Below are 25,672 nucleotides of genomic sequence, written 5' to 3' on the forward strand. Positions count from 1 at the left end.
GCGATGCGGGTGGGGAGGCCACCGTTGAGCTTCTCCTCCTCCCACCCCACCTGTGAGCCGGTGGGAGCCATGAATCTCCCTGGCAGTGACTTGGGCCAGCTCAGCCGTTTTAGGGGGATGCTAATGAAATGCAGGAGCACTTGTCCTTTCAGACAGGGCCCCTTTTATTTCGGAATGAAAAGCTGCATTAGTCTGAATGAGGTTTGGAGGCCTCGTAAATCCGGAGCTGGCGGCCTCGCAGGGGAGCCAGGCCTGGCGGTTGCCTCCACTTGTTTACCAACAATCCCCAAAGCCAGACTCCGAGGCCCGGGTCCCCGGAGATGCCGCCTGAGAGGCTGCCAGCCTGGGTACTGGCGAGTGGCAGGCCAGGCGACAGGTTCCTCTTGATGAGTTGGGGTGACAGCTCCCCAGAGTCTTCCAGTCAAGGACGCCCTAGCCCTATTTCCCGGCCCATCTTCATACAAGAGCCCCCTGCCCTGGCCTCTAGCAGAGGTGAGGCGGGTCTGCGAGCTCCTGCCCCTCGCGCTGGCCCACAGGGTCAGACTCTGGCCAGCCCTGAACCCTCAGAGTCACAGAGGCCTGCAGGCACACCTAGCTGGACACCCGCAGAGCCTGGCCACCAGGGGAGGGAGGGAAGGAGAAAGGAGGAAGGGGTGTGACTTGGACTGCTCCATTTTCACCTGTAAAATGGAAGAACCATGCAGCTCATCCCCTCCGGGGGGGGGGGTGCGAGGGTCCTCTGAAGACTGGCTGCGTGCTACCCGCCAGCCACCGGGACTGAGGGTCAGAGACATTCTGAAAGTCTCTGGCGTGGACCTTTTTCTGAACCCAATTGCAAGCTGTTCCATAACAGAAAAGGTCTCCCCAAACTGGCAACAGCCTGCTCCCCCAATTCGGGGATGATGAGACACATTCCAACAACAACAACAACAACAACAACAACAACAACAACAACACAGCAAGACAGTCCTGGGCCCAGATCTTCAGCGGGCTGCTGGGCTTCTGAGGAGCCTGACTTGACCCAGCAGCTGGGCAACTGGGAAAGGGCCCCCTGCCTCCTCCTTTTCTCCCCCCACCACTTCCTCCCGCCTCCCCTCCCTCCTGTCCCTTCTTCCCTCCCTCTCCTCCCTCCCACCATCCCTTCCTCCCTCCTCCCCTCCTTCTTTCTCCCATCCCTCTTTCCCTTCCTTCCATCATCCCTTCCTCCTCCTCCCCTTCATCCTTCCCTTGCTCTTTCCTCCCTATCTTCCTTTTTTCCTTCCATCATTCCTTCTTCCTTCCTACCCTCCCTCCATCCCCTTTCTTCCCTCCCTGCAGTATTGCCTCTCTCCCTCTCCTCCTCTTCTCCACTTTGCAGTGCTGCCTCTTTCCCTCCCTCCTCTCCTTCCCTCCCTGCAGCCCTCCTCCTGCCTTCCCTCCCTCCTTCCCTCCCTCCCTTGCTCTTGCTGTTTCAAGGGTGTCTGGGGGCTGCAGGGGAGGGGACTCTCCCCCAGAGAGGGCCCACTCTGCCTTCACCCCTCCCTTCTCCAGAACCACTCTCCTGCAAGCTTTGAAACACCCTGCTGCTCCGCCTCCCCTCCCACCTGTAGTCCTTCCTCCCGCCAGCCTTTCCCATACTTTCCCCTTGGGGTGCAGTGCTGCCCCTCCCCCAAACTCTCCCCTCCTGCTTTTTATGTTGTCCTGCCCAGCCATGCATCCCCTCCCCCTCCCCAGATGGCGGCTACCTTCTGGCAAACCCAGAGTGCTCCCCCACTGTCCCAGGGTGTTGCCAGGGATGCTTTCAGTCCTGCCTGCTTTGCCCCAGCTTCAAGTTTTGCCACCCATCCCCTCTCCATTTCCCCATTAGGATACAGGAGTTTTCTTCCTGAGAAAGCTGCCTGCATGTGGGGTTTCCCTAGAGCTGTAGGAACTGTATGATGATGAGGACAGGCGCCCAGTGTTGAATGAAGAGGCTCTCCCTAACTGGGCCCTGTTGGGTGGGACCCCGCCCCTCCTCCTGTGGCCAGGAGGGGAGTGGTGTATCACTGGCCACCAGGAGGCTGCCTTCCCTCGGGCAGCATTTTCCAGTGGCTGCTTCCCAAACCAGCAAGCAGCCGGGCTGCTGTGAGGCAAGGCGGGCCCACGTGTGGCCAACAGGCAGCGTGGGTGCCCTCATGCTCTGCCTACTCTCCTCGGAGATCCTCAGGACAGGCTCGAGGTGACGGGGGAGCAGGAGGGGGGGAGCAGGAGGGGGGCGCCTGGACTCTCTTCCCCTCAGCCACTGGGCGGCCACTTCCCTCCTGTCCTCCTCCTGGCCAGGATGGGCCATGGTGCCTGCTTCTGTCCCCACAAAATGCCAGGCCCCCCACGTTGCCCCTGACACAGGGAAGAAAGGGGAGGACTGGAAGATTCACGGGCCAGCGAGTGCTCGACTCACAGTCTATTTGTAAGAAAATTAAAGATTTGTTTTTCAGATGTTGGGGGCCAAGCTCTTACCAGGCAGCTGGCAAATGGAAGAGATTGGGAATGATGAAATAGATCAAATTATTTAAATGAGAAAAATAAATTCACACGCAGCCTAGCCGCTGCCCGGTGACAGACCCCTTTATTTATCTACTGTTTCGGCACCGCTTTGTCTCTGTCAAAAAGGTCATTAAACTCGCCTAACTGCGTCATTCGCTGCCTCCTGCTCCCTTCCCTCGACGCCCAGCGCCACTTGAAAAAAAAATTTATTATTGCTAATAAACAACGGCGCTTTTATTTTTAACCCTTTCTAGCTGGCTCGCCCACGGGGCCCCTACTCGTCCCGCGGAGAATCGTAGCGTCTCTTTATCCTTTCTGAGGAGGGTTGGGGCCGCGGGAGCCTTCTGCGTGCTTGAGGGGGAGAAACGGGGAGTAGCCCTTGGTCGCCGCGCTCTCTGGATTTAGCCATTTTCCTCCAAAGCGGCAACAGTAGCAGCGCGCGGCCCAGGGGGGCCCACCGGCTGGGCTCTCCCACCCCTGACAGCTGCCAGAGGCTTCCCCTCGCCCCAGCGCGGACCATCCGCTGCATTCTGTCGCCCCTTAGCCCCGGTCCCAACTCAACTTCCACGAGGAATGGGGTTGCGGGGACAAGCCGCCGCCCGGCTCGGTCTCCCGCCGCTGCCGTCCCGTCCACGCGCCAGAGAGCTGCAAGGCGAGGTCCCGCGCGCGGCGGGCCCGGGGTGCCCGTGCTCCCGCGGGCGCGCCTCCCGCAGCCGCTCGGGCCGCTAAGGCAGCCGCCGCCGCGCCAAGCCAGCGCCCGTGCTCCGCGCCCTCGCCGCAGCCGGAGGGACCGGGGGGGACGTCTGGGCAGCGAGCGGGGACCAGGCTCTCCGGCCGAGCCCCCGCCCCGAGCTCGGCCGGCCGGCCCCGGCTGCCCTTCCCCGCCCCCCGCGCCCGCCGTGCAGGTGTGAGCGCGCGAGGGTCCGCCCGGGCGGGCGTGAGTGTGAAGCGCGTGTGCGCGGGGGAGTGCGCGGAGGGAGCGCGGGCGGGCGGGAGGCAGGGCGCGGGGAGGGGGCTGGGCGCGAGTGTGCGCGTGCAACTCCACTCCGGGGCTTTGTGCGAGCCCGGGCGATAGCATCGGCGGCGGCTGGAGGAGGAGCGGCGGGAGACGCGTGCAGCCCGCCCGCCGCCCGCCCGCCAGCGCCCGGCAGCCGGGGCAGGTGGGAGCCCGCGCGGGAGCCGAGCCGACGCGAGCCGCAGCCGAGTCCGAGCGGAGCCCCAGGAGCCTCGCTCGCGGGCGGCCCGTGGGCGGCAGCCGGGCGCGGCGGGCGCCGGCGGGGCGGCCCCCCAGTAAGATGTGCGCGGCGCCGCGGGGCGCCCCCCACTCGCAGCGGCGCTCGCGAGCCGGAGCCGGGCAGCTGGGCCAGGCGGCGCCTCGGGGGCTGCTGCGCGCCGGCGCCTAGAGCTGCCCGCCCCAGGGAGCCCGCCACGGCCGCGCCCCGGGCACGCTCGGCGGCGCCCAACGATGACCGCTCCCTGGCGGCGCCTCCGGACTCTGGTTTGGGAATACTGGGCCGGGCTCCTCGTGTGCGCCTTCTGGATCCCGGACTCGCGCGGGATGCCCCACGTCATCCGGATCGGTAAGAGCTCCCGGGAGTCGGGGGTCTGCGTGCGCCCGGGCGGGGGCAGGCATGGGGTGGGAGCAGCGGACGCGATCCCAAGAGATTATCTCCCCCCTCCCCCCAGCCTCGCCGCGGGCAGCCGAGGCCGGGGGCACCCCTGGGAGCTCGTGCCCGCGAGGACAAAGTTCCAAAGCCGGGGGGAGGAGGGGGGCATCGGCCTCACTTATTAGCACGGAGGCCGCACCGGGCCGCGCCGGGCCAGGGGCCCTTGGCGCGCATTGGGAGGCCAGACGTGTCTGAGTGTAGCCGAGCATTCCGGCCTCGACCGAGTTGCGGGCGCGCTTCCCGGGCGTTCTGGCACCCTCGGTCGCAGATCGAGTTGTGGGAGCCGATTGCTCCACGGAACGGGAACCAAACCCGGGACAGGCGCCAACTTCTCTCCAGCCCTCGCTGCCCGCGGGCGCCTGGCCCCTACCTGGGCCACGGCTCCAGAGAGCGCGTCCGGGAAGCAACGGGGCAGGAGGGGGCGTCCCTCCTGGCAGCGACCCCCTTGCAGCCTCAAGGTGCTGCGCAGGGGAGGAGCAGCCCCCAGCTGGCTGATCCTGCGGAGCTTGGCGACCGAGGCCTCTCCCGGGCCTGGGGCAGAGCGGGAGGGCGCGCAGAGGAAGCTCCGGAGCGCGCCCCGCGCAGCGGGGGAAGAGGGTGCGCGAGCGGTTTGTAAAGTTATCCCCCAAACCCTCGGCAGCCCGCGGCGGCTGCGGGGCTGCGCGCGGTTCTCAGGGGCTCGGCGGCTCAGCGTCTCTTCTTGCTAGAGACTCTTACTTGGGGCTTTAACTTTGTTGTGGGCGCCCTGGGAACCCTGGTGGCCGCGCTCTGGGCTGCGCGGGGGCGTACGGGGGCGACGTACGTGTCCCGGGTATCCGTGGTCGTGGCCAGCCCTGGGCCCGGCCTGGCCACGCGGGAGCCTCCGCCACGCAGGCCACGCGCCCGCCGCAAGGCCGGAGCCCCTGGGCCGCCTGGGTTCTCTAGAAGCCCTCGCTTGCGTGTGGCACCTGCCAGGCAGAGCTCAGCAGAACCGCTCTGCTGCTCCCCTGCAGCCCGGCTCCCCGCGCGCACCCTGACCTGCCAGAACGGGGTGCGGAAAACCCGTGTCGCCCGATGGGTGATGGTACTTGAGGTTTTTCGAGGAGACAGTGGGAAATCCTAAAGGGTCTATCTCCTCCGTGGGCTCCCTCCCTTGAACTCCACGTCTGCAGGGGAGAGAGCTGGGCCATGGGCTTTGCCCCAGGAGGCAGTGGACCGGGAGCTCGCCCCAGGCTTAACCCGTTGTAACCCGAACTGCTCCTGGCCGAGCACTGAAACCTGTTCCCTGCATTTTTGCCCGCCTCAGTGCTAAATTGGGTGACCATTCATTCCAGGAGTCGTGGATCAGCACTTTCTTCCCTCCATCCTTCCCTCTTTTTTCTGAGGGGGCCTGTATAGTTGGGTGCCCTTGGGGGGGGGGAAGAGAGGGGACCCCAGTGATGCCACGTGCCCACGCATTGCAGTTCCTCTTCCCTGGCCCCTGCACCATGGGGAGGGGCTGTGTGGCTCAGCCCAGCCCAGAGATGGGGGTGTCCGGGGGTGCCCTGGATGGAGGAACAGGTCAGAGCAGCCAGAAAAAGATGAGCTGGGGGAGAGCCGGGACATATCCTGGCTATCCCCCCTAACTGTGAAATTGACTTGAAAGGGGGCGGGGGTCCCTCACTGCCCAGAGGGGATGCCCTGAGCCTGCCTGCCCGCCCTTTCTTGGGTACAGCATGTAATGATACAATTAAGGAAGGCAAAGCCCTCCTCTCTTTTCATCTTCTTCGTATTAAACCCCGGGATTAATTAGCGTGTCGGCCCAGGTCATTTATATCTGAGCGCCTGCCCTGTTTGGTTCCCAGCCCAAGAACGGGGGTGCTGTGCTGATGCCAAACGTGACCACCGGAGCTGTGCCAGCAGGCTGGAGGAGGGACCGGAGGGCTCTGGCTTCTCAGGCGCTTCCTCGGAGCTTCCCAGGGCGCTCAGCCTGTGTCTTTTTCAGCCGTGGCTTGAGTCTCAGCTGGAGAGGCGGAGGGCAGAGAGGGGTAGTTACAGTGGACCTGACATACAGAGAGATAAATACTCTGCCCGAAACCAAGTACACCCCTTACTGGGTCTACGCCCTCTCCCTTCCCCTTTAGCCCTGTCCTGGCATCTCGTGGGCTCAAGTGGGGGTCACCAGCATGGAGGCCAGGAATTGTGTTCTAGAGACTGTGTGGGGAGTGGAATCTTCCTCAGTGATGGGGCGGTGCCCACACCCGCCTGGTGGAAGGTTTTTCTGCAGGTGTGCCAGGGGCTCTCCGGGTTGGGGAGCGGTGTTCCCGCCCCCTCTCTTTGTGCCTCTTATGGGGGCTGAAATTTCCTCTTAGACAAGGAGATGGATAGCTCAGCAGTGTGACAAAGTGTTCAAACAATCCGGCTTGAATAGATGAATTGCATTGCTCTGTCTTTTTGTAATTGTGTCTATCAGAGGGAGAGGTCAAGGCATTGATTGCTTGGATGGTTTGCAAGTAACAAAGGAGAGTGAGGGAGAGAGCGAGGGAGAGGGAGTAATTGGATTGTAGTCTGCAGGAAAAAAATGATCATTGATTATTTTATATGAATATGTGGAAGATGTATTCTGTGTGTGATTATCAAGTGCTGCTCATTGAAGGCTTTCAAGGCACATTGTTCTGCATTTTATTATTATTATTATTATCATCGTTATTATTGTTCAAATTAAACCTGGTCTTAACCCATGGGAAGCGGTTTAATGCTGGGGTTCTCTCAGCCAACTGGGGCTGAAGGACCTCCAGGTGGATTTTCTGCTTCTTTGGCCTGGGAGCTTCAAAGGGACCAGTGCAGGGCTGAGGGCCCCAGGGTCTGAGATTTTCTGCTTTGTCTCCACCAATTTTACAGGCCTACCTAGGTCTAGTCCATGTCAAGGGTCAGTTTTCCCATCTGTAAGCTGGTGGCTGGTCCCCAAAATGGTTTGTGACAGTCTGAGGTTTCCAAGCTCCCTGGAGGGCAGGCTGGTGGGGATGGTGGCACCATTGCAGGTGTCACTGGTGACTCTCCTCTCTTGTTACACATCTCCATGGATGGAGACCAGCCTAGCATTTGAAAAGGAAAGCCAAGAGGGAAGAGGGTGGTGTCAGTGCAGGGGGGCGGGGACAGGGGTGGGGGTGAGTGGATGGTGGGGCTCTCCAGCCAGCTAGAGGAGAGGTGCAAAGCCGTGACTGTGGAGGCAGCAAGCAGGTGGTTGCCTGTGTGTGAGAGAGGGACTGGGGGCAGGGAGCAGGGCTCAGTCAGCTCTGGACTCTCAGAGGATTTTGCAGACGGAGCCAAGCCCAGCTGCAGGGCCCTGAGCCTGGGTTGGGGGGCCCCAGCAAGCAGCTTCAGTCTTTCTCCAGGGGGTGCCATCCTCGCCCCCCCCAGAGCTCCAAACCTGCCGGGCCTCCCAGCCAGCATCCCAGTTCTTCATGCAAATGGTCCTGAACGTGCGTTTGTCTCTAGAGTTTGGGAGCCGCTGCCTGTAAAACAATGAGGAATTTCTCGCAGTGGCTGGTGATGCGCTGAAACAATCCTGCCGTGTAGGCACAGACAGGAGTTGAATGAAGATCAATAGGGTTTCCCCCTGGAAGTAAATAGCTTCAGACAAGACCTGGGAGTGGCCCTAGGGGCCTTGGAAAGCTTTCACTTGAGGAATTTCCGCCTCCCCTGCCTGGGAGCCCAGCTGCTCCCTGCGGCCCGGGCTTCCCCCCTGCACCGGGCCAAGTCTCATGGCTTCTCCGTGCTTGCCTCGCACTGCGCTAAACAGGCTTTTGACGTCAGGATGATCTGGGGGTTTAGAGGTGGTTGGTGCAGGGGTACGAGAGACGCTGCCTTCCCACAAGCCCCCGCCAAGGTCACTGGCAGCCCCTTGGTTCGCAACCCCACCCCAGGACCAGCCCCTGCCGCCCTGCACCTTCCCTCCAAGAGGGCCGGCTACACTTCCTCCCCCTCCAGGAATGCAGGGCTGCTCAGCCGCGTTTGGGGGCCGTTCCCTGAGACCCCCACATCTACATACACTCTGTCTGTCCCTCATCTCCTCATCCCTGGGCACCCGCCACCGATGGGAGGAGGTGCTGAAGATCCCTGACACCCCCTCCCTGCAACACACACACTGGAAGGAGCTATCTGCTTGGTGGGGGGTGATACAGGGCGTACACGGGGGAGTCTGCCGGGGTGTTCCGTGAGCCGGGGGCACCCGCCGTGTGCCCAGCCACTGGAACCATTTCTGACTTTGCTGAGGCCAAGCCGCTGCCCTGCGGTTCCAGTCGGCGGTCCTAGGGGACCGCCCTCTATGGGACGCTCGCTCGCAAGGAGACCAGAGCACAGACTCTGCCAGCCCCCCCACGGGCCCCGCCTGGCAACAAGGCAGCCAGGGCGGGCGGACACTGGCTCAGGGATCGGGGCCCTCTCTTCAGAGCCCCGCTGGTCCTCCTCCCAGCGGAGCGGGAGCCTGGGGTGCTGAGGGTGGGGGTGGGGGTGTGCTGGGGCTTCGGAGGCTCTGCTGCCGCCTCCCCCCTTGGGGTTGGTGCGCCGCTGTGTCCTGGTTGGCTGGAGCCCTCTTCTCCCGCGTGCCCATTCCCCGCAGCAGCACCAGGGGGCAGTGTGCCTGTGCTGAGGTGCCCGAGCTTCTCCCGCTTGGGACCCCACCTGGTCGGGAGCAAAATCAAAACAGGAACCACCCTCCTCAGGCCTGCGGTTCTCTGTGGCTACCTGAGTTGGTGCGTTTGGGAGGGGGGGGAGCGGTAGCATGGGGGTGGGGGTGAGCAGTGAGTGCTCCCTCCGTCAGAGGGATGCCCCTTTGACAATAAGTGTCCCGTTGCCCGTGATCACACAATGAGTGAGTGGTGGAGGCCGCTGGGCAGGTCTGCGGCCTGGCTGTGCAGTCTGAGGGGTCTGGGGACAAGCAAGTTGATGATTTTCCTGGGGTCTGAGTGCCGGGCCCTGCCCCTGTGGTTTTGGGTGCTGGGTGGGGCCTCGGTGGCTGGGCTGGGCTTGGCTGGCTGTGGGGGTGGGTCTGTGGGCACCCTGGGGCTGTTCTCAGAGTGAGGCCGTCCTGAGCAGGGCTTTGCCGACTCCCAGGAAGAGGTTGGAGGATCTCCCCACTCAGAATGGCTGCACGCGCGCCCCCTGCCCCACCCCCGCCTTCTGGTCTCTGGTCAAGCCTCTCCCCCAAGCCCCAGGAATGCGTGGATGCCCCCTGCGGTGTGGCCGGGACCCTCACCCACAGGACCCCTCTGCTCTGGCTCAGACTGTAGACCTAGACCATAGCCTCGACCAGACTGTCCTCCAACACATAGCCCCCACCCCGTCCTCCCGCAGGAGGGACCCGGCTGCCAGGGAAGGTGGTCGGTCTGTGTGCTCTGTGCTCTTCCTTCCCTCCTGCCTCACCCCTGTCCGTGCACACCGTTCTTATTCCTGCCAACCTTTCCCAAGACAATAGGTTTCATGGTCATTTTTTTTTTAAAGACTCGCATTCTGTCCTGGCGAGGGCTCCCTCCCGACCTCCTGGGGCGAGGTCCTAGTGCAGGGCCTGGGGGGGGGGGTGTTGCTGTCTTGCCCAAAGATGTTGTGCACTGGGTGTGTCAGGGGCAAAAGAGCAGTAGCTCCGCCCCGCCCCACACTACCTCCCTGGCAGATCCTGATTGTCCTCCTCTAGATGCACCCGGAGGCTGAAGGGGCGGGGGTGTTGGCCAGGAATCTCTTGTGGACATGAGGGCCGTGCTTTTGGGGGCTGTACTATGGTCCAGAGCCTCAGTCTTCCTGTCTTTGAAATGGGGCTGCCCCCATTTCAAGACAGGTGCAATGTCCTATCAGGAAAGCTGAAATGTTGTATAGGGAGGAACATTTTTTGTAGGCTGAGGAGTGAGGGAGTTGGCACTGCACCCAAGGTGTGGTAAGGTGGCTGGGGAGCAGGACCTAGGGGGCTCTTAGAGACACCCCTGCCTTAGTGTGATGGTGTAGTGTGGGCACCACCTTCAAATTTGTGTTTTCTTTTTTTCTTTTTGGGTCACACCCAGTGATGCACAGGGGCTACTCCTGGCTACTCAGGAAATTACTCCTGGCAGTGCTTGGGGGACCATATGGGATGCTGGGAATCGAACCCGGGTCAGTTACGTGCAAGGCAAACGCCCTACCCGCTGTGCTATTGCTCCAGCCCCATCAAATTTGTGTTTTCATATTCCTCACTGGCCTTGTGCCTGTGTCTGTCTGTGTGTGGCCATGTGTGCCTGTGTGTGCCTATGTGTGCATGTGTTGTCCATGTGTGTATGGGTGTTTGCCTGTGTGTGCATGTGTTTGTGTGCCTATGTGTGTATATTAGTGCATGTGCCTGTATGCCTGTGTAGATGTGTGTGCACATATGTGCATGTATGTCACCGTGTGTCTCTGTGTGCATGTGTGTGCATGCACGCACCTATGCATATGTGTACCTGTGTGTGCATGCCTGTGTGCACCATGTGTATCTGTGTGCACATTAAAATGTATGCTCACGTATGCATGTGTGTATGTGTGTGTTTGGGGGAGCCTGCCAACATCCTTGTTTACTGTGCAGTCAATACGTTCTTCTGCTTCTCTGTGCTCCAGAGACAAAACCCTAATGGAGTGTGATTGGGAGGGAGGGGCTGGACTGATAGTTCAGGGCCTGGGGGGGAAGACAATAGGTCATTGTAGTGTCCTTGTCTACCTCCGCCCCGGTCCAGGGCAGCTATGTAGAGCCCTCTGCAGCTCCGCCCCGCCATGTTTGCTTTCCGTGGACTTACCTCCCTGCTCACACTGTCTAGGGCTCCAGCCTGGCCCTCTCGGCTCCCTGCGCTCACTCTCCCTCAGCCCTCGCCTCCCGCGACCTTTCTACCTTGTTTGCTGTGCTTATTGACCTCAGCTGCGGTTAAGCTCGTGGGAGTGTCTGCGGCTTTCTCTCCTGCGCCGACGGGGCTGCCCAGGGCACTGCTCATGGCCACTGCTCGAGGCAGGATGGACAGAATGCTTTGGAGACAAGTACCATGTTTCACACATTCCAGCTCGCCTCCCGGTTGGGCAAATCTCCACCATCAAGTGTCAGCTCAGGGCTCGTGCGTAGGAGTTTATTCTTTCTTGGCTTCTGGAAACCTGTGTCCAAGTTCGAGGCGAGTGTGGGTCTGATGTGATGGGAAACATCAGAGTCTGGGGGTGGACCTAGCAGAGACTTGAGTCCCCACTTCCTCCTCTGTACGCGACAACTGTTAATGTTAGGTTAAACCGAAGTCTGCTGGTTCTGACCTCCAAGAATTCCGTGAGGCTGAACCTCATTTCTCTTTGTGTGGTTATTGTGCGGATTAAAGGAGAGGAGGTATGGAAGGCGCCATACAGTGCCTGATGCTTCGTGTGGGCTGGAAGGAAGGGGAGGGGCTCACCCAAGGGGAGGCCAGCCTCCGCCATCAGACCACAGCCACCGAGGGGGTCTGATTCTCAAGTGCCCTCTGCCTCATGCGGATGCTGCTGCTCAGTCCTCGAGCCTCTCGGAGAGCACTGCCCATTTCCGTGTGAGGGATGGGTCCAGCAGCTGGGATGGTTTTCCAGCAGAGTAGGAGGCAGGAGAGGTGGCAGGCCCTGCCAGGGATGCGCCTGTAGGTCAGCTCTTGGCTTAGTATCGACCTTGCCTTTGTAGCCCCTGGGGTACCGGTTCTTTCCGCTTTGGCAGCCCTTTTGTGGAAATGCATTTTCCATGTGTTCAGAGTCAGAAAGAACCCGTTTAGGGAGTGCGCCCGAGCACTTGTCTCCTGGAGCCTGGGTCAGTCTTTGGGTAGGGTGGCCAAGGTCTCTGCTTCCCGAACAGGCCAGCATGGCCCAGCAAGGCTCTGCAGCTGGGTGCTGGGCCTCAGGGGAGAGACACTGCTGGTTCTGCCGGGAGACACAGGCTAACGAGGCGAGGAAGAGAGAGTCCCCGGTGATCTTGCGGATCGGAGCTAATGAGATGGAGTGAGATCCAGGGGGAGTGGCGGCTTGGACTCCGGCTCCTTTGGTGCCGCGCTGAATGGTGGCTGAGGACGGCGGAGGGAAAAAGAGGAGCCGGGAGGAGCCGAGCTCCTGGTCGGCGTGAAAGGGGGCTCCAGTCCACGAGACACAATGAAGTCTGGCACTATTAAAGGGCCCGATGCCGGCAGGCTGCCGAAGGACGAGGGCTGATCGCCTCCTCGGAACAACTGCAGGGATAAGCTCTTTAAATATGGGAGTGAGGGGGCCTTCCGCAAAGCCTTCCTGCATCTGCTTTGCAGAACTGAAATATGTGATTCCAAGAAGCCTGCCCAATTGGGCGGAAAAGCAGGAGCAGAGAGCCAAGGACTTCGCGGGGCTCTGGGCATCACATTTCCTGTCTCTGCCGACTGGAAAGAGCCCCTTGGGTTATTCTAGACCTCTGGTTTTCGAACAGGAGCATGCAGCTGAGTCCGAGGTGGGCCTGTCGGAGCACAGATTGCTGGGCCCATCACCGGAGTTGTGAGGTGAGGTCTTAGAGTTTGCTCTTTAAGGGGGTCCCGGACCGAATCAGTGCTGCTCATCTGGGGAAGCTGCTAAATCTTTGGGGACCCTCGCCTGTGGACCGGTGGTCTCTGATTGCACGCCTCCTGTAACACCGAGTTCCCCACATCATCACCCGGCTTTGCTCTTTGTCATTATGGTCTTTTATGCACTAAGGGGCTTCCAAAAAGTGCTCAGGAGGCTTGGGGACCCCTTCTCATGACACTTGGCCTGGTTGTACTGGCCTGAAGGTCCAGTACTCTGTTTTTTGTTCTGTTTTGTTTTTCTTTTTGGGTCACAGCTGGCGATGCTCAGGGGTTACTCCTGGCTTTGCACTCAGGAATTACCCCTGGCGGTGCTGGGGGGACTATATGGGATGCTGGGAATCCAACCTAGGTCAGCCCCATGCAAGGCAAACGCTCTACCCACTATACTATCACTCCAGCCCAGGTCCAGTACTCTGGCCTGGCATGCTTGAGCCCAACAGTGTTGGGGTCCACCAAGGTTGTGTCCAGCAGTGTTGGGGTGGTGGAGAGGGCCTGGGGCTCAGAATGTGCCAGGCATGTGCTCTAGTCCATTGAATTATATGGCAAATGTTTTGACCTAATCCAATATTGGTTGCAAATTTCCCTCTAAAATGTATCTCCCTGCAGTTCAGTGGAGGGTAACCTTTGAAAGTAGAGGTTCTGAAATCCATCCAACTCTCAGTCCCGCCCTCTCAACTGAGTTACTTGGGGTCAAGTCACTTCATTTCTGTGATCCTAGATTCCCTCACCTGTGAAATGGGTATAACAGTAGTTTGGGCCTCCTGGGATCCATGTGGAAAGCCTCCCCGCCTGGCAAACAGGAAGCTCTCAATAGGTGTTAATAATCTGTGATAATCTGCGAGGTTCGGCATCAGAAACTGGACATGCTCACAGATTCTAGAATTTGACAGCCTGAGTTTGATGGTTGTGTCGCATCCTACATGGAACATCTTGGGCAGGTGGTTTACTCTTTCAAAATAATTATAATGAAGACCAGAGTGATGGTACCAGTAGGACACTTGCCTTGGGTGTGGCTCATCCCGATTTGATCCGCAGAACCACATATGGTTCCCCAAGTCCCACCAAGAGTGATCCCTGAGCACAGAGCCAGAAGTAAACCCTGAGCACTGCTGGGTGTGGCCCTGGAACCAAAATAATAACAATAGTGATAATGATAGTGTCTGCCTCGTGATTTTTATAAGGCTTAAATGAACCTATGCGTATAAAGTGTTGTGTCCTGGCAAGTGCTTGGCAGTGTTCGCTGTCACTCTTACCATCACAATCCCCCCGCCCACTGATTCTGGTTTGGGTTTGATCCCTGTTCCACTTGGCAGCCCCCTCAACCCCGAAATGTAAAGACCTTTGTCCAGATTCATGCCGCCCAGTTTTTCTAGGATGCAGTTAAGCAGCATCATGGTACTGCGAATGTTCTGAAACCTGAGTGCGTGTCCCCCCACCCTCCCTCGCCTCAGTTCTCCACCTCGGCAGCCAGTTATCCAGCCCCAGTTACTTCAGCCCTCAGCTGCCACTTCACTCTGGGGGTCTCCAACCAGCTGGTGGTCTCAGAGGCTCACAAGGCAGTTGGCAAGGGCACGGGTGCCGGTCTCTAACTTCTCTCATCTTTTCTTTGGTAGTTGATCCTTTGAGTTGAGAAGGCAGGACCCATCATTTATTCCTAGCAAAGTCATCATAGAACCTCTGAGTAGTGATTCTAGCTGTTTCTGGACCACCCTAAGCCTGTTTCCCTTCCTCTATCCTGCGGAGGCGGGCATGTCCCACCCCCTCTTCCTTCATGGCTTCCCCCTGGATGAGGGGAGTCAGTGGGGCAGTGGTTTATTAGTTCTTCGCCACAGAGGTGGAGTGCTGGGAGCCACTTCTCTGGGCAGTGGCGCTTTTGTATCTTCCTTTCTGTTGCCTGGCCTGCTTCCTGGCATCTGATCCCGATGCCAGCCTTCCTTCACTTCTGCCAAGTCTGCCATCAGCATGTCGGACAGGAAATGACCAATGACAGAAGTTTCTGGACTTTCTTCAGGGGTCTGTGATCTACCACTCTTCTCTTGAACCAGTCTCACACTTCCGCTGGCTTCTTCCTCCTTTTAGTCAACTACAGGCAGCGTCTTGGTGATGCCTTCTTGTTTTTTGGTTGTTTTCTTTTTCTTTTTGGGTAACACCTGGCAATGCACAGGGGTTACTCCTGGCTCTGCACTCGGGAATTACTCCTGGCAGTGCTCAGGGGACCATATGGGATGCTGGGAATCGAACCTGGGTCGGCTGCATGCAAGGCGAACGCCCTACCTGCTGTGCTATTGCTCCAGCCCTGGTGATGCCTTGTTGCACTCTCTCTTCTTCAGGTCTTCAGCTCCCAGGTACCCAGAAGGCACTGTGCCTCCTCAACCCTGGGCCTCTGTGGTTCATTCTTTCTTGCCAACTTCAAGTACCCTTTGGGCAGCAGCAAGCACGGTGTTTCCTCCAGGAAACCTTTCTTACTTCACACCTCCTCTGGGAGTCCCCACCACACCCTGGTCATAGGAATTGCCGTTTTGTAAATCCATTGCTAGTTTGTAATAGGTGGGAGCTATGCCAGAGATGGCTTAGTGGTCACTTTATCTGTCCAGTACATCTAGCACCGTCCATGACATAGTAGGGAGTTTTAATACTTAAATGTAGGTAGATTCATCTGTTAAATAAATGGGATCATTGATAAATCTAATAATTTGATGCTAACCCATCTAATTTCCTTGTCCTTCAGTTCAGCACTTTGCCCATGGACCAGACCATGAAAAACCTTGTTAGAATCTTCCACGAAGCTAAGGAATTGGTGCTGTCCACTGGGCTCTTCTGAACCATCCATTTGGCATCTCCTAGGCCAAGACCTTTCCAGGGAGTGTCCTGGAAGAGAAGGGGATTCCGAGAGGATGAACCTTCTCTCCCAGACCACGGGCAGGTCTTCCTATGTGCTGTGGAATTTGTTACATCACGCAGAGTAGCACAGCTTTCTACCTCAGGAAGAGACCGAGGCAATGACTCATGGTCTTCCTGCCTTTCCTGATCTGCCCCATGAGGAGGTGTAGACAGCAGGTCCGCTCGGCAGTGAACCTGGAGATTCAGGCTGTAGAGACAGTTCGCTTGGACCACTTTGCCCTGGGGGTGTAGGTATTCTCCACACAGGGTGCTAGTAAGGGTCTCACCGTGGGAGGTCTGCCTTTCTGGTTCAGACTTCCCAAACTGGGTCTCACCAGTTGTCTTCCTTAGACCAAGCCTGCTGACTGAGGGTCGCCTTTTCTTTGCAGGTGGGGAAACCGAGGGCTCCCGCTATCTGTGCTGCCCTGATTGCCCCATCAGCGAGGCTGAGAGTGAGGGTGATGCTGTTTCTGGGGCAGCCCTGCACAGGCCTCCACCTGGGGCTTTGTTTTCCCCTCTCTTACCTCCCTGCCCCAGGAAACGGGAGAGCATTACGAGTGGAAGGAGCCCGTTGCCACACGCCATTTTTCCTGCCCAGTTTAATAGAGGTGACAGCGTCTATTTCACTTGTCTCGTAACATCGAGTCAATAAATAAAATATGGGTAACACTCAGGTTTAGCTGAATTATGGCTGGTTCACAGGGGACCGAGGACAAGACGTAGGGGGAGTTGAGCAGAGATTGACGCCCCTGCTTATGACGGGAGGAGCGGAGTCTGATGTCTTCCTTGGGACTCAGGAAGTCTTTCAGACAAGGTCACGCTGTTGGGAGTTGCTGCATCCATGGAGAGCCAGGGCACAGGCAGAGGTACCCTTCAATCTGGGGCTTCAGAGCCAATGGGCTGCCCTCATGCGTTTTTTTGTTTTTTAGTTTCTGGATAGGGAGAACGAAGGCTGTAAAGTGGAAATAACTTGTGCTGCCTCTCTCGGTGAGCCCAGGGGAAATGAGATGAAAACCAGGCTCTCTGACCCCCGTCTGTGAAGAAAACTCCCCCACTCCCACCCACCTCTCTCGTCCCCCTCCACATGTTCGCATTGGAGGTTTTTTAAAATTTGCAGTCTTAAGAGAAAACGACTAGGTTTGGTTTATCTTCCCCCCTCACGGTGGCAAAACAGACATTTAAACCATTTTTCCACATTGAGGAAGAAACACAAATCAGATTCATGTGTGTTTATAAAAGCTCCCAGATAATGATACACCCTGCGTAGTTTGGCAAGAGGCAGGGAAATTAAAGTTCACCCTTAACCTCTGCGATCAGCACCCTGGAGAGCAGCCAGACCTCAGGGTAGCCAATGAGCATCATCGCAGGCTGACACTTCTGGGCTGGGAGAGGTGCTCATTGCAGGGTCTTGGTGAAACAGGCTTTTCCTGAATGCTGTGTGTTCCTGAGGAGTCTGGCGGCCTGAGGTGTGGAGCCAGCACACAGTAGGCTGGTAAAGACAATCTGTGTTTATTCAGATAGAGTAATTCTCCATGAAGGAAAATGAGCCCAATGTGTGAAATCCTCCCTTCCCCCCGGACTCTTATTATTATTATTTTTTCCTCCCCCATGCAAATCGTTGCAAAACCTTTGTTGCCTTGCGCAGCTTGTCTGCTCAGGAGCACTAGCAGATGACAAAACGCGTGAACATTCCATTGTCAAATGTTTTACCTGATCCTGAGCGTCTTTGGTCTGCTTGTCAGCAGCAGCCGCTCCCGTTGCATTTGGTAAGTAGACTTGTGTCAGGTATTTATATCCTGCTAAATGTGATGTCTTCAAACTGTTTTTTGCATGATTATTTCCTGAGTTGTGGAGCCCTGTGACGCCTACAACAGAGCTGTATTTGCGGCTAGTAAATAAAATGACTCCATGTTCAGGTGATGGGAATTAAATGTGAACCCAGCTTTGTGGCAGTTCCCCAAAAGAACTCCAGGAGCACCAGGTGTTCTGCCACCTGGACGTGTCTAAGAAACCTCATGTTGGCACTGGGTGTTGGCAAAGGCCCCTCCCAGGCGGGACTGGCACTCTCGGTGTGTCTCAAAGGAAGGGGTCTGGGTGGTCGTGCCTGGGATACCTGGACTAGAAGCTAAGGGCTTTGGGATGATAGAGGGACGGGCATTTGCTTCCGAGTCAGGAGTGTGCTTTAGAGAACTGGGCTCTCGGGCATCAGGGGGAAGATGCCAACAACCCCAGAAGCAGCTAGAGAGATCCAGAACAGGCAGGGGGCGGGGTCCACACAGTAGGGCTGCTTCAAGCATCAATCCCGAGCTAGTGAGAGGTTTTTTTTTTTTTTTGGTTTTGTTTTTGCTGTTCCTGCTTGGATTCGCAGAATCAGAAAAATGAAAAATCTGCTTTGGAAATGTAGCTATTTTTATGCTGTTTGTAATTTAGTGTTTATTTCCTCTCTTTTTCACGTGGACTCTGGGCTGACTCATTGATTCACCAAACGTTTATGGAGCGCCCACTCTCAATACTGCAGAATCTGGGGTGGGGTGGGGGCAGGAGGAGCCACTGGGAAGTGGGATATATTCCCTGAGGGCACCATCCCTTAACCATTTAGTTGCCACAGTTCTGAGAGTCCTGTGTGAGTTTCCTTGCTTCCCCTGTGTGCTGGGGGAGGTGTCAGGAGCCTCCCCGTCCCAGGCGAAATGTCATCCAGGCAGCCTCTGGGAAGCCGCACCTCCCTTCCGCCTTCTCTTTCCTCCTCCTAGTCCTTACTCCTTCTGTGTCATCTTGCCATCATCTGCATTGTTCCTTCTTTCCTACCGGACACGCCTCTCCTCGAGTCCCCCTACCCCACCCCGCCAGGCTTCTCCAGTTCTCTACATCCTGCAGAACAGAAGCTCAGAAACTCAGCTCCTCTCCAGAGATGCTGCCTCGTGTGTGCTGGGCGAAAGTTCTTCTCCCTGGCGATGCCTCCTGCTGCTGCGGCCATCAGTCTTGCCCCCGACGTGACTCGGCCATCTGTGGCTTGGGGAAACGACGTCTAAATTGGGAGCCAGTAGCTTCGGGGACTTTGCTGTCTGGGGCCAGAGCAAAGATATTCGCAGACAATTAAACTGAAGCAGCTCCGCTTCTTGGCTCACACAGGCTCAGCCAGATTTACAATATTTTCCCTTTACAAAAAAAATTGGTATTTTTTTTTCATGGAGACAATGATTTATGGAATAATCAATTTCTTTATCTACCTAATACATTGGAGCCATCCGTCAGTGCAGGCATCAATCTCCCCCCGAGGTGAGGGCAAGGGGCGGGGGTGGGGGGCAATGCAGAACCCCTGAGCCTGACTCAGCGGGCAGAGGCCTCGCTGGGAGCTGCGCAGGGCCGAGCGTGGCCGTGAGGGCTGTTGTCAGGACAGTTCTGTGGCACCCGCAGCTTTATTTTGAGAAAAAAAAAAAAAGGACAATGCCTTTCTCCTCCTGGGTCTCTGGGCCCGTGTGCTGCAGGTCCAGAGTGTGGAACCAGAGAGGGTGCCCACACCAGAGCCTGGGGAAAATCTCACAGAGGGAGCCTAGAGGTGCAGAGAACTGGGGCCCTTGGGGGGCAGGGCCACAAGGGCGGAATTCCACTCGTCTGTCATGAGTCGCACACTCTCAGCCATTTCCGTGAAGTCCCCTGTGCAGGACTGAGCCCCCTGTTAAGGGAGATATTCAAGGAGGGAGAGGTCAGAGAGGTTCCTGGTTGCTTTCCCGGGGGTAGTCCGGCCATGCTACACAAACCCAGTTTTCTAGGTTTCTGGAAAAGTCTGGTCTGTGCCGCCCTCGGGTCCTTGCTGGCGAGCTTTGTGCTTTTCTCTCAAAGGGCGTCTCTGTTGCACGGGGACCCACCCCACCCCAGGAATGACATTGGTGGCCGAGGTCAGCACCAGGGAAGGCCCGCGACAGTTCTGAGCCACATCATGGCAAACATCCATCGGCCTGACAGGTCTTTTTCCATGTTGGTAGGCTGACCTCCTTCCTGACGTCCAGGAAGGGGACGGCCAGGCGCCTTCGCTGGTCGGGGCGGGCCTCCCTCCCCTCTGCCACCTGCACAGCTTCTCAGCCAGACTTGTCTGAGCAGAAGCCTGTGGTTTTCAAGCCTGTTCCACCTGCCGATCCATGAAAACTGGAGAAATGTTGTGCAGACTGACTGCAGAGGCAGAAATAAAAGCCATTACTGACAGGATGAATATTTATTTACATACAACATGTGTACTAGTATCTGACCCAGGTGGATCGTGTGTGACTATGCGGAAATAACTTTTTCAGTAAGTGGCTGGAAATCTCACTCATTGGATCTGCCCTGGCCTGTGGATTGCCGGTCACAAGTCCACTGACAGTAGCTCTGTGCGTGTCCCTGTTGGATGCTGGTCTGTGTGCTGAGTGATATCCCAGCACCCTTGTCCTCTCAGAGGCAGGTGGTCATCTGGCAGGAGCAGCAGACACTGGAGAGCCTTTCTAGTTCAACAAATGTTCCAGGGGAAGAGCATCTGCAGGGAACATCAGGAGAGGCTTCCTGGAGAAGGAGGCCATTTGGTCTGAGACCTGAGAGGGGCCCCTCATGGCCATTAATTCAGTTTTAAATGAAATTCATTAAAAAAATTTTTTTGAGTCACACCAGGCAATGCTCAGGGGTTCCTCCTGGCTTTGCACTCAGGAATTACTCCTGGCAGTGCTCAGGGGACCATGTGGGATGCGGAGGATCAAACCCAGGTCGGTCGTGTGCAGGGCAAATGCCCTCCCCGCTGTACTATCGCTTCAGCCCCAAATGGAATTCATTTTTTTTTCTTTTTTGGGTCACACCCAGCGATGCACAGAGGTTACTCCTGGCTCTGCACTCAGGAATTGCTCCTGGCAGTGCTTGGGGGACCATATGGGATGCCGGGGATCGAACCCAGGTTGGCCGCGTGCAAGGCAAATGCCCTACCCGCTGTGCTATCGCTCCAGCCCCTGGAATTCATTTTGTAAATGTATCCAACACTCCCCAATTGGGGGCTTTGTAGACACACTTGGATTTCAGTCCCTGGCCACGTTCCCCCACGTGACAGCCCCATCTCCCTTTGCAGGGCGCTGCCACCCCAAAGTGAGACTACTGTCATCAGGCAGTTGTCCTGTAGGGAGGGAGGAGAAGGGATCCTGTGGGGCTGGGTGTGGATTCCCAGAGGCAGCCAAAGGCTGTTCTTCAGGTACTATACTTGGTCCTTTCCGTCTTTATTGCTCCTGTGGCTCCTGGTTCCCGCATCCCCACCTGGCCCGGGGCTTCTCCAAGGCAGTGGCCTTCTGTGACTGCACGTTAGCTCTGTAGTAACCGTGGCTGTCTGTCTCGGAGCCCTTTCCTAAAGCCTCCCCTCACCCTTGGGTGCAGTTCCTCCCCCTTCCAGATGAAGGGCTGGGGTGGGGGGGGGCAGCCCCGTGGGTGAAGGTCTCTTTCAGGAGGGGAGAGCGGGCATCATGACCCAGGCTGCCCTTCCGGTTCCAGCTCCCCGCCCCTCTGACCCCCCTTCCCTCGGAGGCCATTCCTCAGTGGCCTGAGCTGTGGGGCACCCCGGGCTCTCCCGCCCCTCTTCTGTCTCTGAGCGGAGGATGCTTGCTCCCAGGTGGCCTTGCCCAGGCTCCAGTTAACATGTGCTGGGCAGAGAGTCTGCTGTGAGGCCCTTGGCGGGACCGTGTCTTCCGGGCGCCGGGACACGGTGTGGGCCTTGGCGCTCAGCAGGAGCATTTGCACAACCTCTGTCCTTGTTCGCTCCCCACAGTCTGAGCAGCCGCCACCAGCCCGCAGCTCCGACACAGTGCAGCGACTAATTGGACCTGGATAATAGGCCACCGAGACATGAGCCCTTTCTGACGCCCTCCCAGCTCGGAGGGGGGCTCGAGAGAGGATTCTCTGCAGAGCCTCACGTCTGCCTGGAGCAGCTGGGAGAAAACAGGGCATGGGGGGAGCAGCTGTGCCCTGCCCGGGAGACACGGGGCACTGATCCCCCCCCCCACAACCCCATTGACACCTAGAGTGGGAGCGTGGGCTGACGGTGTTAGGAGGCCCTGGGAACACTCTCGGAAAGTGTCTATAACAAGGAAAATTTAACAAATGGGGTGTGCCAGCTCCCCACGCTGGATTGGTGCCCATCTCTGAGCCCAGCTCCAGGTGTGACCCAAACCCATCCCCCCAAAAAATATACACGAGATCCTCTTCTTTCTGGGCTCCCCACTTACAGGATGGCGGACAGCAGACGCTGAAACTAGGAAGCGCAGTGAATCCCAGCAAATGCCTGAAAACAGGTTTTGGTTTGGGAGCTGGAGGGCATCTTGGCAGAGGTGGCATTGTGACCGGGCCTGAAGCCTGGGAGACGCAATGTCCACTGGAGGGAATAACATGAGTGAGGGCCTGGAGAGGGGACAGAGTGACAGAGAGGGAGGCCTCTCTGAGGCCAGGCATGGCACAGCAGCCACGAGCCCTGCTCTGCTGGGACCCCTTGGTGCTCCAAACAAGCTCAGGGTCTAGCCAGGGCCCCTCCCAGCCTCTCACTGGCCCATTGATTCTTTTGGCCTTTCCTTGCTTCTGCAGGGCTCAGCCTCACAGTCCCTTCTCTGCGTCTGTCCTTGGTGCTGCCTGAGTGGGTGACACTGCTCCCCGCTGAGGAGCCTCTCTGAGCCTGTCCCGCCTTGGCGAGCACACAGGCATAGGCACTGAGGGGCTGAGCCCAGCTCTCTGCAGGGGTGGGGCCTCCGCCTCCTGCAAACCCCAACTTCCAGGTGCGCCAAGCCCTGCACGCTGATGGTGCTGAGTCACTCTGGGACCAGCACAGCACCTCGGGTCCTGACTGACGCCTTCCCCGCCTTCCCCGAGGCCCGGCACAGTGGGTGCCTGCACACCTGGAGGAAGAGCTCACACACACTCCCCAGGCACAGCTGACCCACCAGGTCACCAGGCTTTGTCCACCACGGCCTCTCCCACGGGGCCCCAAGCCCAGGGAAGACCTTCGGGGTCCTTGTCTTCAGGAGTGACGTTCTCGTCCCTGTGCTAAGCATTGTCTCATCTGTGTCCTGCTCCATCCTCCCAGCTGAGAGCTCTGCGGGCAGGACCCTCCACCCCGCCCACAACCGTGATTTGCGGGCACCAAGGTTCTATGTCTGGAGCCACACCAGTGAGTGCTGAATTGGGCCATTCCTGACGCAGGATCTGAAGGTCTGTCCACCTTTCACCCCTCTAGTTGTTCTGTGACCTTGGGAACATAATGCCTGTCTCATTTTCTTCCCACCTGAATAGCAGGAAAGACAGGGCCAGATGCCAAAGCGTCATAGCCGGGGCTGAAAGGAGTGGGTGCTAGAAGAGGTGGAGTCCCCCTGCCTCCTGCCTCCAGGCCGTGTCCGCTGGCTGGCAGCTCTGCATGGTAGCTGCTGCTGGTGCCATCGCCTGCCCTCCTGCTGCTGGGTTTCAGCTTGACGCTGGCCCTCAAGCAGAAATGTCTTGGTGTTTGCTGCCAGGCAGACAGACAGCTGAAAGACCGACCCGTCTTTCTCTCTCTCCGCTCCAGTGTTCTCTTGTCATGAAGATAAAGCCAGAGACGAGTGGCCAGGGCCTCCTCCCAGTGGCCATAAAGCATGGCCCATCCCGCCAGCCCTGCCCGCCTCAATCCAGTAAAGTGCCCCTTGCATCTAGCACATGGGTGATTTTTTACAAAATCGCTGAACTGGCCATGTTAGCTGTATTGATCAATAAATTACTTTGATGAAAACTCAATAGACAATGGCCCCCTGGCACTCATTCCCACACAAAGGAAGGGCTCTGCACTTTTTATTTCAGAAACCTTGGTGCCGCTTCCCATCCCATTTTTCTCCTCTGCCTGACACGCCCAAGAACCACTTGGCAACTTGGAGATTTCTGGGACACATGGCAGGCTTTCTTCTGGCCTGGGAGGAGAATGGATGCAGGCTTCGGAGAACTGTTTTGATTCAGGGGACATAGCTCAGTGGTAGAGTATATGCCTTGCATGTGTGATGTCCTGGATTCAATCCCTGACACCATGAGAAAGAAAGAGAAAGAAAGAAAGAAAGAAAGAAAGAAAGAAAGAAAGAAAGAAAGAAAGAAAGAAAGAAAGAAAGAGAGAGAGAGAGAGAGAGAGAGAGAGAGAGAGAGAGAGAGAGAGAGGAAGGAAGGAAGGAAGGAAGGAAGGAAGGAAGGAAGGAAGGAAGGAAGGAAGGAAGGAAGAAAGAAAGAAAGAAAGAAAGAAAGAAAGAAAGAAAGAAAGAAAGAAAGAAAGAAAGAAAGAAAGAAAGAAAGAATCAGTTTATTTTCCAGGGTACACAGAACCCAGCCCCAGTCCTGCTGCTACTATGTATCGTCCTTAAATCCGTGAGACATCCCCCAGCCTCCCTGCCCCTTTAAATGATCAATTACAGAACTTCTGCTAAGAAGACCGGGAATGTGAACATTCCTAAGCATGTCCTTCATTCATTCCTTCCTTCCTCATTTCTGCTCTGTGCTGTTCGTGGAGAACTGATATCATAGGATCTTAAACAGTGGTAGGTGTTGGACGCTAAGTCTTCCCCGTTCCCCTTGGGTTTAGCAGTCGCCGGGGCTTAGGGAAGGCAGGAGCTGTGCAGAGTGTGTCTGGGTCCCGCAGAGCCGCGAGTGTGCTGCTTACCATCCCAGGCTGGGGCGTGCTCTCCCGGTCAAGTCCTGGCTCTTGATTTGGGGCAAGATTAGACCTTCTCTGTGCTTCTGTTTCTTCACCTGTGAGATGCAGATGAAAATGCCTGGCCCCTCGGGGTGGTAGAGGTTGAGTTTCTGTGGGGGAAGCCCATGTGGCCGGGACATGGAAGCAACATCTCGGGGCTGGCTTTTACTGGAGAGGAGTAAATGGGCTCATATTTGCCTGGTGCTCCGGACCAATGTCTGATTCTTAGAGCTAGAGGCATCCAAACCCTTGCCAGTTCCATTCGCGGTTACCACAGTGCTAGGAGACCCAAGCAATTCGCCTCCCCACTTTACAGTGAGAAAACTGAGGTCGAGCATACCACCTGGATTTCAGAGCAGAGATTTTACCCAGCAGGGCTGACTTCAGCGAGCCCCACCTTTTTCTCTGAGCAGTAATACTGCTTTGGAGGTGGCCAGTGTGGGAAATGCTGGCCCGGCTGAATACACATGAAATGGAAGGGAAATTGACTGGAAAGGCACCGGGTCCTGCCTGAGTGCACAGGACAGGCAAGTGCTGACTTCTGGGCTGCCCGTGTGCATGGCAGGGGGGCGCCGCAGGTGCTGAGGAGGACTCGGTGAACCTGGGGAAGGGCCCGTGTATGTGTGCCTTGTGCCCCCTTCCCTCCCAGGGCTTCAACTAAGAGCTCTCTTGGCAAAGCTGCTAAGAAAGCAGGTTCTTGGGTCAGGCTTGCGAGGCTTCAACCCTGGGTCCACCGTGTCTCTACTTCACGGTTTCTGAGCCTCATTTTCTCTTGCCCTCATTTCTCTTGTAGAAATGATTTGGTGGGGGTCCCATGTTCAGTGCGTAGAAAGCACTTAGTGGATGTTCTCTTTCATTTATTCTCAAGAATAAACATTGGGTTGGAAAGACTCAAGGTCCATTTGACAGCTGCAAACATAGTCACAGCTTGTTGGGAGCCTCAGATGGCCCAAGCGTTGGAAGGATCAAGTTTATCTTTCCTAATTGTAGCTGAGGTCCAGCTTGCTCCACTTCTTCCGGCTGGACAGCTGGCTGGTGAGAGGGGCAGGCGGCAAATGCACATCTGCAGCTTGGCCACCCGGTTCACAAGCTCCGCCCAAGGGAAACCCTCCCACCATAAAGAAGCTGGTCCCCACTGGGTGCCAGTGTGAGTTCAGAAGCATCTGCCTTGCCCTGGGACTAGGAGTGGCCAGGATTGCTGGCCCTGCCCACTGACTGTCTCCTTTTCCCATTCGCCCCAACTCTCTAGGCCCCGCCCCTATTCCCAGCCCTTGCCCTGCCATTAGCATTCACAGGATCCGTGTTCCCCTCCCCCACAAGCCCTGCCCCTGTTCCCGGCCCTTCCCCCTGACATCAGCATCCTCAGGACCCAGACATTCTCCCCAATTACTCTTCCCAAC

At 57.3% G+C, this 25,672-nt stretch overlaps 1 protein-coding gene across 1 annotated transcript in view; it reads left to right on the forward strand.

Moving 5' to 3' along the window:
* Positions 1–3,686: 3,686 nt before the first annotated feature.
* GRIK3 (glutamate ionotropic receptor kainate type subunit 3) overlaps positions 3,687–25,672 on the forward strand; it is a 192,067-nt gene continuing 170,081 nt past the window's right edge. Inside the window, exon 1 of the mRNA XM_004614243.2 lies at positions 3,687–4,082. Within this exon, the coding sequence (XP_004614300.1) occupies positions 3,968–4,082 (115 nt within the window). The 5' untranslated portion in view covers positions 3,687–3,967. The remainder of the gene's footprint in view (positions 4,083–25,672) is intronic.

The sequence above is a fragment of the Sorex araneus genome, chromosome 5 (genome assembly GCF_027595985.1).
Source record: "Sorex araneus isolate mSorAra2 chromosome 5, mSorAra2.pri, whole genome shotgun sequence".
Classification (NCBI taxonomy): domain Eukaryota; kingdom Metazoa; phylum Chordata; class Mammalia; order Eulipotyphla; family Soricidae; genus Sorex; species Sorex araneus.